Source organism: Penaeus monodon, chromosome 42 (assembly GCF_015228065.2).
Source record: "Penaeus monodon isolate SGIC_2016 chromosome 42, NSTDA_Pmon_1, whole genome shotgun sequence".
Taxonomy (NCBI): Eukaryota; Metazoa; Arthropoda; class Malacostraca; order Decapoda; family Penaeidae; genus Penaeus; species Penaeus monodon.
In genome coordinates this window covers 9,321,996-9,337,707 of record NC_051427.1, presented here as the reverse complement: position 1 = coordinate 9,337,707, position 15,712 = coordinate 9,321,996, and the positions used below count along the sequence as shown (strand labels likewise).

At 35.3% G+C, this 15,712-nt stretch overlaps 1 protein-coding gene across 1 annotated transcript in view; it reads right to left on the bottom strand.

The window, feature by feature from the left end:
- LOC119599062 (nuclear export mediator factor NEMF-like) overlaps window positions 1–13,646 on the bottom strand; it is an 18,530-nt gene extending 4,884 nt beyond the window's left edge. Inside the window, 17 exon segments of the mRNA XM_037948808.1 lie at window positions 17–177; window positions 441–600; window positions 770–927; window positions 1,431–1,625; window positions 4,240–4,420; window positions 5,851–5,893; window positions 5,895–6,048; window positions 6,333–6,470; window positions 6,598–6,775; window positions 7,455–7,625; window positions 8,005–8,146; window positions 8,475–8,641; window positions 8,918–9,054; window positions 9,520–9,722; window positions 9,891–10,062; window positions 12,245–12,339; window positions 13,538–13,646. Coding sequence (XP_037804736.1) covers window positions 17–177; window positions 441–600; window positions 770–927; window positions 1,431–1,625; window positions 4,240–4,420; window positions 5,851–5,893; window positions 5,895–6,048; window positions 6,333–6,470; window positions 6,598–6,775; window positions 7,455–7,625; window positions 8,005–8,146; window positions 8,475–8,641; window positions 8,918–9,054; window positions 9,520–9,722; window positions 9,891–10,062; window positions 12,245–12,303 — 2,419 coding nt within the window. The 5' untranslated portion in view covers window positions 12,304–12,339; window positions 13,538–13,646.
- Between the last annotated feature and the right edge of the window lie 2,066 nt (window positions 13,647–15,712).

The window sequence follows — 15,712 nt, the reverse complement described above, 5'->3', positions numbered from 1 at the left end:
TTCATTTTTTCCTAACCTTTAGAATCCTTGCTAATACTGTTGTTCTTGTTCCTGTTGACCTGCACAGGCTTGTCATCTCCCAAATACACCACTTTTTCTTCCTCCTCTTCCCCTCCTCCTGTACTTGATTGGGAGATCTGCGATGTGGTTGAGACTGTTCTTGGACGCAGTGCAAATCTGGATGGAGAAGCTGAATAAGACATAGTACCAATATCCTCCTTCAAATATATCCATTCTTCAATATACAATGCATAATAAATAACAAAAATTGCCTAAACCTATTATTCTTCTACTTAACAAGATCAAGTACTTCATGAAACCACTACCCCAGGGCAGTAAATGTCTTCCAGTCTGTCATATGCATGAAAAAATTCATTAGTCATACACCTATCAAAAGCATGAAACCAACAAAAAACGCATACATGCATGCGCACACTCACTGATCTCCACCAATATGTGCAATCTCCACAACGGTATCTGGGAACTCAACGGACTCGTCTCTGTCTTCGTCTGATTTATCTTTCATGTCTTCATTATCGCCTTCCCCATCTGAGTCTTCTTCATCCTGCTTTTCCTTCCCCGACACATTCTCATTCTCTACTAAAAGAAATTAACAAAATTCTTCAGAGACCTTAATTATTATGGTAGTTTGTCAGTGTGTATGTTACTTGATATTAAAGCAATAGTAATGAGGCAATAATTCTGATAATAACTACAAGAACAATAATGTTAATATGAAAGAAACATACCAGTAGCATGAATTATTTACCTTTGATTTCTTCATCTTCTTCTTTAATAATATTTTCCTGTTCCTCATCTTTGTCATCCAAATTCAGTTCTTCTTCTTCATTGATGGAGAGATTCTCTAGGCTTTCTTTAGCATCGGAATCCTCTTCCAATGACCTAATGCGCCTCTCTCCAGCATGTCTATAAAATAAACCAGCAGACTGCTTAGAGGCCATATAACCACTTTAACAATTTCTCACAATTATCAAGCATTAGTATTAGTTACTAATGTTACCTTTACATATACACCTCTGGTTGTACCAGCCAATATCAGTATTATCATTAATAACTAAACAAAGTGCCAATTGATTCCATACTGCATAATATCTATGTATAAAACCATGACTATATATATATATATATATATATATATATATATATATATATATATATATATATATATATATATATATATATATATCATATATATATATATAAATACATGACACTCCACTCTTTTTCCCTCAGTTTTACATAATTAAAATTGGTACATATTGCTCTCTTTTGCTCTACTCTTTCTCCTCACCCTTTTATGAACAGCCTCTTTGCCGAGACAAAAAATGGAAAAAATAAATATAATGTCAACAAATGAAATCAATATATAGTCAAGAAAACTGGATGCCTCACAAAAAAAAAAAATTTACCTTGCTATTGAGCTCTCCTCTAACCGGAAGAGGAAACCAAAGCCATACACAAGGTGCGACGGGGGGAGGAAGTTCTTCTTTCCACGGACCATAAAAGCACCAGTTGTAAGGTACTCTCCAGCTTGTGCCGTTTTGCTCACCTGGTCACCCCACACCCACCATGCTGATGTCACCACCTTCTCATCCCATGCACGGCTAGTGGGACATGTTAATAATTAATAAAAGAAGGAAATGGTTGTTTTTCATGGAGTATATTTCACTTGATTTATCTGTATACTTTAAAATGTCTCACTTTTCTCTGAAATTCATTCACTATTTCTTCACACACCCTCCCACACAAACACACACGCATACACAAATTACAGTTGTATGCACGTGCGCACATGCATGCACACATGCACGCATGTATGCACTCCCCCCCCCCCCCACACAAATACACTGTATAGTGCCTACCCTTTTTCTCTTTAGAAAAGACAACATTTTTCCTTAATTCTGGGAAACACTCTGACTTTGTCTTCCAAGTGTGGATTCTCCAAAAGATTTCCAAAGTACATTTGGAACCCACACCATTAAAAAAAATTATAATAATCACAGAGGTTACTTATGATCTACCTTCAGCCTTAGAGGTTACAGAGAAAAGGGTAATATCAAACAATTAATCAGCTTAAGACATTTCCTGATATACTGAACTATTAATCATTACACCTTCACAATTATAAATGTCTACAAATGTCAACTCCTTCCAAGTGATAATAGTCCAACCTATCACCTTTCTTTGCTTGTCTTCCTTCTTCAGTCTTCCTCCCTTACTGATTAATTTTCTCATAGTTCTTCTTATCTTCCTTTCATCAATTTAGAGGACTCTTGAAGATGATGTCTGCTTTACTTCTAGTCTACAGCACAAAAAACACACACACACGCACACGCACACACCTCTTTGATATTTAAATTCTCAATAAAGAAGAGAGAAATGTCTGGATGGTGCCCAAGTGCCACATGTCAGCCATTAGCTCTGATATTTCACGATAATCTAAACTCTTTCAGGTAATTAAATGGCACTCCTCTCTGTTCTCTCTCTCTCTCTGGTTATGATTATAATAGCAGGGTTTAACACAGATCACATATATTACAATGCATGCATAATTCCAGAACTTAAAGAAATGTCTCCCGTAACAAAAATAATACATATTGGTTCCTTGTTAAAATATCAATTATGCAACCTTAATATAATAAGTACTGGTGAAATATAACAGCTACCCTTTAATGAAAGAGACTCTTGTGAGGGGCAACAAAGAAATCTAAAACTAGAGTAAACTATCATATTTTACACTGTTTCCTACATTTTAGTGTAATAAGATATACATATATAGGATTTTATTCAAAAATAATTTTTAAAATATCATCTTTCTGAGAAAATAATTAAGTACTACTATCCTACATAGCTTAAGACTACCTAAAATTGAGGCATACATAAGTGATAACATATGCATAAAGACCAAGTAAATGAGGTATACAAAGGGTGTTTTTTTATTTTTTTTTTGGGGTCACTCTAACTTCACATCCCTTGTACTGATTACACATCTCTGGGGTCAGGGGAGACCAAAAATTCATCAAACAAAGTATGGGAACAAATCTATCACAAGAATCAATTCCAGGTCATAAAGTAATACAAAGATTAACACAAATGTCTTGCCCACTCCTTTTCTGCTGTATTCAGAATTGTTACACATTCTGGTCCTCAAGGAGGGTAGACATATCACTAGATTGTATACAAGAGTTCCATACAAATTTTGTATCGTTCTGTCAGACAATACTGGGTCACTCTACCAAAATACAGCCAGAGAATCTAAACTTTATACACTGACAGGCCATAACTGTTGCAAGAAATCACATCAACTTCCACAGCTCTACTGAGAATCAGAGGATATACTAATTGTTTCCAACCCTGCACCTCTTGCATCATGGAAGTATTAAATACTCTAGCATAGTAGATCAACTGGATCCACATTTAGCCATACACAACTGAGTGGGAACCTTCAGGTAGATGCTTACTCTTACAACCCCTTAACTGAAGTTCCTAACAATTTGTTTTGCTCAAGTCGTCTAATGCTATATCATACGGAATAATCCTCAATCCCTTGGTTGTTGTCTAACTCTTACATCTGTCAGCATCCCTTGCTCTTTATCTACAGTGTTCACTGATGTCTGGCAGGAGAAGAAAAGATAAATGGGTTTGATTCTAAAGGAGAACCTATCCTCAAAGTAGTCATTTCTGATAATAAAATTTTATAATTACCTTCAATCTCCACTTTTTAGTCTTCTTACCTATTTCCTCTTTGACCACAGATATTTCATCTCTTAGTTCTGCTATAGTAGTATACAGTTTGTCTAGACTTAAATTTAATTAATTCACTTCATTCTGCAAGGCATGCATTTCTAGCAAGGTATCTCTCTTGCCTTTCTTCTTATCTACACCTGTTTCATCTCCATGCATATTCTCATAACTCATTTTGACAATAACAACAACAAAACAACAAAAAGTTTCATCTAATATCTCTTCTCTCAGTACATTAGGATGAGATTATTTTGACCTTATCTCACAATAGCTGCCACCACCATATCTTACCCACCCAGAACTTAAATAAATCTCTTCATAGCTTAAGACTATCTAAAATTGAGGTATGCATAAGTGATAACATAGGCATAAAGACCATGTAAGTGAGGTATACAAAGGGTGGTTTATAGACAAACTTTTGGGTCATTCTAACTTCACATCCCTTGTGCTCATTTCAACACAACAGTCTCACACCTGTAACAGAGGGCCATGATTCCAGCTTCATGAAGGGTTTTTGGGGGGGGCTCCTTGCCACTGGGGTTCTTGATCACCACGCTGGCTGCTCCATGCAGGTCAGCATGGACGTAGACATCACGAGGCTTTAGATGTCGCTTAACAACCATTTCGTTCATCTGCATGTCTCGACCGGCAATGACTGTAGTTATTGAACTTCTCTATCAGAACATAAAACTTACATGCTAAATCCTGAAATTTATAGTTCCAACTTTCTGCTTGGCAACTGACTTTCCCAAACTCTCCATAAAGAACTTAATATATGTTTAAATGATCATAGTTTATAATTGGAAAATTCCCCCCAATGACGTCATGAAAATATCTGGCTCGATGAGTGGGTGACATGAACATGCCATTTCGGGAAAATCTAGCTGCAGGCCGGGTAACGCGACCTGCCATTGTGAGCATGAAGGCCAGGGAGACGGGAATGATTCATCTAAAGCGCACAAACCTATTGGGAGGTTGATTAGACTCATTTGGCAATTTTGCATTATTCTCATCAAGGTATGAGTGTGGAATATAATGTCTGTGAGCCATGACTGCAAGAGCGCCGACTCCACAGAGGATGTTATTTCCATGCTCAGCTTCATATACTTGGCACCATGACCTGGCAAAGCAGGTTGTATTACAAAAACTGAATATATGAAAAAAAATTGAAAAATGACACAAATAACAAAGAGTTACATATTTTTATTTTCCTTGCATGGAGTTGTAGATTACCTAGAGAGATTATATGGAGCCTGTGCAAAAAAAATGGTCTATTACCATCTGGATAATGCAAATCAAATGGCAAATATGGACATTGGAAAATGACAAAAAAGCTAAAAAAGCTTATGCATAAAAAGAGGAAATAACATTGCAAATAGGAGGCATAGAGTCTTGTCACCGCACACACACGTTCATATGTGCCCGGCCTACAAGATACACACCAGTTTATGTGAATGGTCACTCATGTAAGCCTAATGCCCGGATTTTTGGTCATGTGATTCCCTTGACGTAACTGGATCTAAGCGGTTAATGTAACCAACCAAATCAATTCCTTCCCTGTTCAATGGGAACTCAAGACACTGACCTGCCTGTCTTGGGAATAACCTGCCATTATAGTTACATTAAAGAGTAGAAAATCAACTGCATGTGCAATAACGTATTCACTATTAATATAGATCTTGCTATAGAAGTATTTAATAAAGTATGTCCAGGAACACCACAGAAATCTAATCTAAAAGTATTCTGGCACAAAACGTTCAAAGATCAATTCTGTTAGAATGAATATTTCAGGGAATTATGTCTAAGGAGCTTGTCAGAGAAATTAATGTGTTAACTGTATTTTTCTCATCTTGTGCTCACTATTTTCATCATGCCCGCCTTTCGTACTATAATTTAAGTCATGGTAACCTAAAAAAACAACTTAACTAACAAGAATATATAGCATAAAGTATATTAAATAATATTTCCTGCAATCTAAGAACTCCACAAACATTCACTTGACATAACATCAAGCATTGGAGCCCAAAATAATAACAACATATTAAATAAATAAATAAATGAAAACAGAACTCATAATTGTCTAACCCAGATAATTTTCTGAAGAGATGAACCATAGGAACTTTTCGAAACCAATGAACCTTCCGGGCTTTGTTTATGTTCGTAATGGCCGCCACCTCCTTCAGGGTCTGGCGTGTCTTCTTCTCGGCCGACTGCAATGCCTTGGCCGAAGCGCTGATGGTCTTCTGCTCCTTCTTGGCTGCCTGTCGCTTCTGGTCATAGTAGCTGAGAGGGAGCACAGGCAGAATGAGAACTGGATACAGATCATGCCCTTAGATTAAAGAGAAAGGACTGGGAGGAAGGGGAAAAGGAGGGAAGAGAAAGATATATATATATATATATATATATATATATATATATATATATATATATATATATATATATATATATATATATATATATATATATATATATATAATTTTTTTATTATTATTATTATTATTATTATTATTATTATTATTTTATTATTACAGGAATATCTTTGAAAAATAAAAAATAAAAACTATTACCATCGAGCATTGGCCATTGCCGAGATATCAAGGTCAATCTCCACAGCCATTGGCCGCATCTTGGTCGACTCATGACCTTCCTCACGCTCTTCATCTGAATCCAGGAGGAGGTCATCTTCATCAAAATCATATGGATCACTGAAAGAGAACATTTTTGGCATCATTAACAATTAAATACACTTTCATTAGACTTAATCTACTTTCAGAAGAAAATAAAGCAATATTATAAAAGACTGCACATTTACAGAATTCTCTTTAAAGCTACCTAAGAGAAATGACAATAGTGTTTCTCTCCAGCTTTAGCTCCTTGATGGACAGGGCCACTGGGTCACCTCTCGTTTTGGCCTCATCCAGAAGTTCACGGATCTGTCGCCAGTCAATCTGATTTGCAACTAAACTGCGCACAACCAAAATGGCCTTTTCCACCAGGTCTTTGTTCAGTTCTGCAAGAGATTTGTCAATTATTCCTCAATTTCATTTATTTAATAATGGGGGCCTTAGTACCATATTCTTGCCTAAATTCAAGTAAAAACACCAAGTGACCATGGTGCAAAGCCTAAATGAGAGAAGGGTTATAAACTGTGATTGAACTGAGATGAAAGTGGCATGATCTATATGTCCTCAGCAAGATGGTCTTTCTCCACATGACATGACATACATGCCTCTGGAGGTACAGGGGCATACAAGGGTGCTTCACAATACTTTTCGATCAGAATGCCAAAACAGTAATCCTGTTACTACCTATAGGCAAATGTATTCAAGTTGTGGAATATTTATCAGAGGTCAATTTGCTCCTGGCTGTAAAACTATGTAACACTAACACTGTAAAGATATTCATTATCACCCATACCTTTGTGCAATCACATAGGTATATGTTGTATAAAAACATTTTAGGACTTTAACCCATTTCAGTAACATTCCTCAAACAGCTTTAAATTAAGTCACAAAATAAACAATACTTAGAATCTAAGGCAAAAAGAACAAAAACAAAGAAAGATTAAAGCACATCTCAAAAAAATTCGGTAGGATTGGAAAATTATATTCCTATGTGTAAGAGAATCAGTTTACTTTGACATTTCTCTGTATAACCCCTCTCCTCATGGTCTTTCCTGCAATCCTTACCTATGAGTTGCCCTTGCAAGATGTTGTTCTTCTGCATATTGCTCAAGTCTTGCAATCGTTTCATGTGGTCCTGCTTGACATTGGCCAGCTTTTTCAGTGCTTCCTTCTCTTGCTGCATGGCCTTTTGGTCGATCTTGACAGCTTCCATCTTGGAAAAGAATTCATCACAAGCTGTATTGGATGGAATATATGGTTTGAATGGGACTTATCTATTCTTCATCCTGGTAGAGTTACAAAATGCATCAACAGTTCTGTAAAGGCATTTGTTAGATGCCATTAAAACTTTCTTATGCTACAAGGTAAGACTGGAAAAAAAGAAAATTTTTCAAATCAATTTGTATCAACAATTTAGAGAATAAGAAACTAAATATGTGATCATCTACTTGCCTGAAATTATTCAGAAAGCATATAAACAGTATTCACTAAAACATATATCCATGTTTAATGACTGATGATGATTAGTGATGGATGATGCTGATGACTAATGGCTAATAATGACTAATAACTGATGATGAAATAAAAAAGAATATACTGCAAACATAGGACTAACCCATATTGAAAGAAGGAAAGTCCTCATGAGGTCGATTCGCATACTGGGCATAGAGCATAGGTATAAATTCCTCATAGATTGGCACTTCCTCCACCGTACCATCAGGCTTGGTTCGATTCTCAACTTTCTTGATGATATAACCCTGTAAATAAAAATATTGAGTCTAAGAAAAGAAGAAGAAAAAAAAAAAAAAAAAGAGAGAGAGAGAGAGAGAGAGAGAGAGAGAAAGGAATATGCCCCCAAAAATATGTATATATATTACCTGTATTTATAAGGTCTTCTTATATTTATTAATTATCATTACTTAACAATCCCAGTGAGAATGACATAAATACATTCTTTAAGGCTATACATTAAGGTTATACAGTAGTACTTGAACACTGAAACAATTCTGCCCACCTCACAGACAACCAAACAAATCTGACAACTGAACAACAATAGAGAAAGAGGCAGAAAAAAAAGCTTCTTACCGAAGATTGGGTTCTGTCAGCCCAAGCAGTAACAACCGCCTGTGCTTTGGTGGCTGCCTGGTGTAACTGTGTGAGATCATCGTCTACCTTCAGGTGTTGGCCAAGTTTTGCACTGGGGGGAAAGCCAGCCTCCAGAAGATGGTGGTCAATGACACCTCCTCCACAGTCTGTGATATAATATTGTTGTTTAGGGGTTGAGAGGCATTGTTAGTTGTTATGAGACAGGAATTTTAGTCATTCATTACCTTCATAACCACGCATAACAAAAGTATGATAGATAAACAGTTCATCTCACTCCCTCTTCTCCCTCCAGCTCTCCAAAGTCCTTTCACACACTCCCTCTTCCTCTTTCCCACCTTGTCGCTTAATCTTCCTCCTCCCTTTGTCTCCTTCCATTTCTTCCACTCCCTACTCCATTCTTCCTTATATATACACCAACATACCTAGCAAGGGGTTGAGTATTTTTTTCAGCGGCGTATTGTCCTTGGCTGATGCAACGGCAGTCTTCAAACTCTCTAAGGTTGGGGGGTCCTTTGCCCCACGTGCTCTTTCCACTGGATACTTCTCGTGGACTGCAAATCTGGTGGGAAAATTAACAGCATTACAAATCAATACAAACAGCAATAAACAATAATGATTTCCATAACCCCACTGAAACAGAACCCTGGATAAAATGTACTATAATTAATGGTAGAAAAATCATCATCAGTTTCCAAATTCAGAGAAACATCTTTTTACTAACTAATCAAACTCATTAACCTTATTGTTTATGCAGCTTTTTATGGTCAGGTCTTGCTTTAAGTGATCAACCACCAATTATAGACACTTCTCTTACAAACAATCTTAGAAATTCAGTAACATGAGAGCTGCCAAAGATTTTCAATGTCATTTTTTTTTAACAATGGCATAAATAATAATTGCCCTATTAAAAAAAAAAATTGTAGAAAAGAAGACTATAATGCTTATCAATAAAAAGTTGACTCACAAAACAAAGTGCGCCTTACAAACTCACAGCTATTATAACAATTCTCACTTTCAGCATTACCTGACATCTTCTCCTTCTTTACGAGGACGTAGGATATTAAGGATATTGTAGGACTTGTCTGTGAGGACTATATTTCCCCGGTCATACAATTCCACAATAACATGGTGTTGTGCGTCACCTGACCCAAAAGTTAGGTCAACAATACGATCAACTCCAAGTTGCTGAACTGACTCAATACGCTTGTTTTTTAGGTGTTTCCTCAGCTGCAATTAGACAGAAAAGGGGTGACTTACTACAATCACAATACACATGAAGGATCAAAACAAATAATAAGTCTAACCATAGTGGAAAAGTAAAATGAGAAAATTCAAGAGGTGGATACCAACTTCAAGATAAACACAAGTTACCTCTAGCTGCACAAGAGTACCCACCTTCATGGAGAAACCTGAGGGTGCAGGGCTCTTCGGCCACTCATAGTCAGTGGTGTGAATGCGCGATCCTGACTCCAAGAGGAGGACGCACTTGTTGTCGGGTTTTTGGAGTTTGAGGAGGTAGGTTCTAGCATCAATGTCGTACACCTGCACAACTCTCATGCCCTGGATTCTATTATTAAATTATAGAAAGAGGAATTGGTCATTAGATATTCAAATTATCTAGATGTTCAATCAGAAGTTCAGATAGTCTGTTCAGAGTCAAGCAAGTTGTGTGACAAAAATTTTACAATAAGTCGTCTTGAAATTAATTATTCTTCTCCATGGTACAATTCTTATCTTTCTGTATGTATTTTTTCTTACATTCACTTGGCCTACTAGAAAAAGTACAGAAATATTGGTGCTTCATTCAACAAAATTAACTTCACATTTTCTGCTCTATATTCAGGTTCATACCCTTCACTTCAGCAAGATAAAATAGATCAACAAACATATATATTTTCTAAAAAGTTCTTACATCAAAAAAAGGGGAGGAAGAAAGGAAGGAAAGAAAGGAAGAAATGAATGAAGGAAAGAAAGACATTGGAAAGACAAGATGGAAAGAGCAAAGGAAGAATTAGAAGACAGAGGGAAGGCAAGAAGGAAAGAGAGACAAGGGTATAAAAGGCAGAAATTCTTTTAATCCAGCAGGAAATTCATAATTTATACCCTATCAAAGAGTATAGAAGGACTAGAAAGATTGGTTTCTCTCTTACTATATCTAGCATTTCTTCTGCATATTACATACATGCCGAAATACTAATCAACTTTACTTACTTTTGAACTAGAATAGAAAATGAACCTACTGAAATTCAAGATAAAAGTACTTAACAAAACAAAGTTACTGTCAAATTTCCAGTCTCTTGCTCTGACCCTTCTACTGCACAGATGAAAGATCAGTGTATCATATGGTTGAATGCAAACAGGGCCCAAGCATCACCTTTTCATACCAAACAACATGCCTAAAGCCTAGGCCCCTCCTGCACTCCTCCTTCAACTACAGGAACCTAATACATATGGTATCAGTTCAGAGGATAGACCCTTGAGAAGCCTTCTGTTTATTCTCTGATAAAAATGTTGAACAAGCTGCTATCCCCAGAATAACTGGTCCCAGGAAAGTAGTACCAACCCCAACCCTGTTCACTGGGCTTAGGATACAAGGAAACAGATACAGATTTTCAGCAAACCAGAAACTTATATTAAATCTCTACATACAAACTTTGTTTTCTTTCCCTATCTTCATGCATCCCTACTACTTCTAGAGTGGGTGTCAGTTATCTTGTAACATTTGTAACTCCTGAACATTTGAATAAGGGATATTAGGAAGCAGTGTTTTCACAGATTTAAACCTCTATACACTCCTCTAAATCTTATCTAAATAATATTTCCAAACTTTCTTTATAATCTAAATGAATCTGTAATTTCTCTGCTTAATTATATTTCACTTTATTTATTCATACTGTTTTGTAAAGATCTCTTCTAAAACAAAATACCTATGCTATCATTACCTGATTTCCAACAATATAACTCTCACTATATCATCCTAATTAGTATTCTTCATAACCATTTGTATTCTAAAGGCACTGCCGTAGCAGGGGATATCACATTTTATTACGCATCTAAAAGTTTAATCACTAGAGGTTTATTTACTTCCTCATTTTGAGATGTGTGGGCAAAGAGAGGGAGCAGAGTGACATGTAGTCAATTTGTCCCAAATAATTTTATGCTTGAAATGAAAAATGATAGCAATCCAAATTGATCCAGTCACACATGTGTGTGTGTGTGTGTGTGTGTGTGTGTGTGTGTGTGTGTGTGTGTGTGTGTGTGTATGTGTGTGTGTATGTGTATGTATGTGTGTGTGTATGTGTGTGTGTATGTGTGTGTGTATGTGTGTGTGTGTGTGTGTGTGTGTGTGTGTGTGTGTGTGTGTGTGTGTGTATTTGTGTCAAGACTTAGTATTATAATCACAAAATTTCCTTTAGGGAGAAAACATGATCATTCAATAGCTTACAACAGTACAATGCTTAGTATAGGATTACTAACCATTACACTGTAGCAAACCATTTAATGATCAAGTTTTCTCCCTCAAAGAAATTTTGCAATCATAATATTGAGCCTGGAACTCCCATACCTTAAACATGCACACACTACCCAGCCCTATAGTAGGTTGTAAAAGCCCATTATTGGTAATAATCCTATATTAGCTTAGAACAAGGAAGAAATACCGATTTTACAGTTTTTATTGAAGTAACTACTTTTAGACATTATACAAGATTTAACTGCATGACCCTAAATATATGTCAACAAGATCTTACCTCTGCTTAAGCTCAGCCACAATGGCGAGCAGGTCGACGGTGGTGAAAGTCGTCTTCATTGTGCCTTACCCTCCACCTCCGCGACCAAACTGGAACTATATTATAGAGCATATAATCAGATTAATAACTGCATTTTTTTTTTCTTTTCTGTATAAGATTTCAAAAGTTTGCGAGTAGTATATGGTTACTCTGTTTGTAAAGCATATTTTCTTTCAATTTCTATACTACTTTATTGTATGTATATTGATCCCTCCATACATTCATCCTAATTCATGTTTCAGTTTCCTTAAAACTTAATCACCAATACTAATACCTTTGTTATCATGGAATTGCTTGCAAAGCCTAGTGTCCTTATCTAATAGTTTTAGTCCAAAGAAACTATATACAGTGATTATACGTGTCCCAACTAACTAAGGTCATGAAATCTGTCACCAAAAATGCAAGACAAATTGAAAAAAAAAAAAAAAAAAAAAAACTTGAACTAATGCCGACATCATGCAAATGAAGCCTCAAAAGTGATGAGTAGGGGTCCCTCCCCAGACGGGAATGTCTCTACAGTAGAGATCTAGGTCTCACAAAATGCAAATGCAAAGGCCAGCTGCAGGATGCCAGCCACGCACAAAAAAATCATAACAGCACTCCAGTAGCCGTGAAGTTATCACGTTTCACTTAAGTAAAGACATAGAGACGAAACATGACAAATTTAAACATGACATATTAACAAAAAAAATTTTTAGACTTTATGGGAATAAAGAGCAAAACATCCAGTCTGCACACAATATGTTCGATGCAAACCTCTACTATGTATATGGTTACAAAAGGAGGACTTATTTTGTACATTCTTTTGCCAAAATATGTTAAGCAGGAATAAGTTAGTTTTGAGCAAGCGCTAAATTTTTTTTACTATATCATCTGCCCTTGAAACATTGCTTTTATACAGATAGGCTTCCAATGGGTTAATCTTGTGAATTAGATAAATTGAATTAACTCTATTGTTACAGTATATATTATTATACATGGAAACGTGCAACATAGCAGGATAACGCGTGAAACTAGTTTAATATCTGGAAATCAATCTTTAAAAAAAATTTTGAACAAGTTTTTAAAAGCCTCATGAGGCGATTTTCAAAAAAAAAAAAAAAAAAATACATACACAGCTGTTATCAAATAGCCTAATCTTCCACAATGTCAAACAGGAATTATAAGTTTCCTCATAATAGGATGATTTGCAGAGATCATGCCGCTATTATATCAATATCACTACAATAATAATGAAATGATAGGGATTTTCACCTTTGGTCCCACGTCAGGGTAATGTTTTGGTGGCGGCGGACTAAAGACGGGTCGTGTATTAGCGTCCTTTTGATTCGATAAACAAAAGGTCTTCCCAATTCTATTATTTCCGTTATATTTTTTATATATATTTATTAATTTTTACTTTTAAATTCCCTTTTTGTATCATTTTTCCTTTATTACTATATTTATATAGAAAGTTACATAAACTGGATGTAGAAATGTTTTATCCAATAGATGGCGCGAAAGTTTGATTTCACATTCCTACGAAATGACCTTTGTAATATATATATATGTGTGTATGTGTGTGTGTGTGTGTGTAAGTATAAGTGTGTGTATGTGTGTGTAAGTATAAGTGTAAGTGTAAGTGTGTGTGTGTGTGTGTATGTGCGAGTGCGCGTGCGTGTGTGTGCATGCGCGTGTGGGCACACACACACACACGCGCAAAGAGACTTCTAAAAGTCTTTCCATTTTCAATATCAACATGATTAGGGATAGGGATGTTGTTTTTTATTCTGAATGGTATGCGTATCTATGCTTGATTTAGTTTTTTCTTGACTAGTAGGCGCTGGTAGATGTTAATTTTCTTAACAGGTTTGGCTCAGTGGGTGAATATATGAGATTTTTCAAAGATAAATAGTATCCGGTTTTCTTCTTATATATATGTTAAAACTTATCAAAAGGCCTTACTAATGAAGATTACTGGCAGATCGTTTTAGGAAGGTTATATTTGTAGAATTCATCAATTTTGCGAAAATCAGACATGCCGCAGATGTATGCATTGTTAAAAATGGTAGGCATGAAGGTGGTTCTTGTATTATAAGGTGAAGGAACAAGGCATAATGTGTATTACAGAATGGACTGTATAGATAAGTGTTTGTATTAAAACTTATCACCATTTTCGTGCATGTTATTGTCGAAGAATCAAATTTTGTAATGGATGGATTTTCTGAGCAAAAGAATTTTTTTCATCTAAATATCTAACTATAACTATATATATTTTTTCTTTTTTTCCTTTTTTTTTTTCTTTTTTCTTTCCTTTTTTTCTTTCTTTCTTTCTTTCTTTTTACCTTGACTTTATCAGTATTTTTCTACTACTGAAATGCACAGGAGGGTACTTTATCTTATTTTTTAAAAGTTGGACCCCACTTCTAAACCACTTGTGTAACTAATGTTAACAAAGTACAGACAAAACCAGACTTTTTTTGTGTATTCTGCTTGTAGAACGCTTGAGAGCACGTAGGTAGCATCAGAATTTGGTATCTCAATATCACCAAAACTAAGAATGACTTTACACAAAACAAAGAAATAGAATTAGAAACTGTAGTCTCATTTCCTCAGTTCCTGCATCTTAATTGATAAAGATTTCCACCACATGCAGATCACATATTCCATAACGTAATATGACGCAACCAAAGAAGACGCGACACAGTCGGTCATTATATGCAAGTCACGCTTCAGCAACGCATTTCACTGAAATTAAACTTTCCAAGAGCATGTCATCATGCTAATGATTGCGGTATTACTGGCTTTTATCATCCAGAAGAAGTAGGCCTACTCGCTGGTCAATAGGTTTTGAAAATGATAAAATTCCAAAGAATTTATAAGCAAAACAGCGAAGTCGACGGTCTGTGTCAAACAAGTCGACGAAATGCCAGAGGGAGAGGCGCCATTTTGTTTTGCTGCAATTGGTAAAAATATTGTAAAAATTATAATAATAACAATAATAATAACGGTAATAATGATTACTATAACAATATTGCTAATAATATTATTAATGATAATGATGATGACAATAATAATAATGTTAATGATAGTAATAATAATAGTAATAATAAAAACAACAGTATAATAACAAGAACAACAACATTGATAATGATATTGATAATTAGAATAATAATGATAGTAATTGTTATAATCATAATGATGATCCTAATAACACAAATGATAATAACGATAATAGTAATGATAATAACAATAATAATGGATTTTTCATGTACTCTAACTAATTGAAGCATCCAATCGTTGATTAAATCTAAGTATTGCAAGTATTGTTCTTTTGTACGATTTATTATTATTATTATTATTATTATTATTATTATACATAAGAATATACATAAGAATAACAATATAACAATAACAACAATAACAATAAAAAATACAAGAAGAAAAACT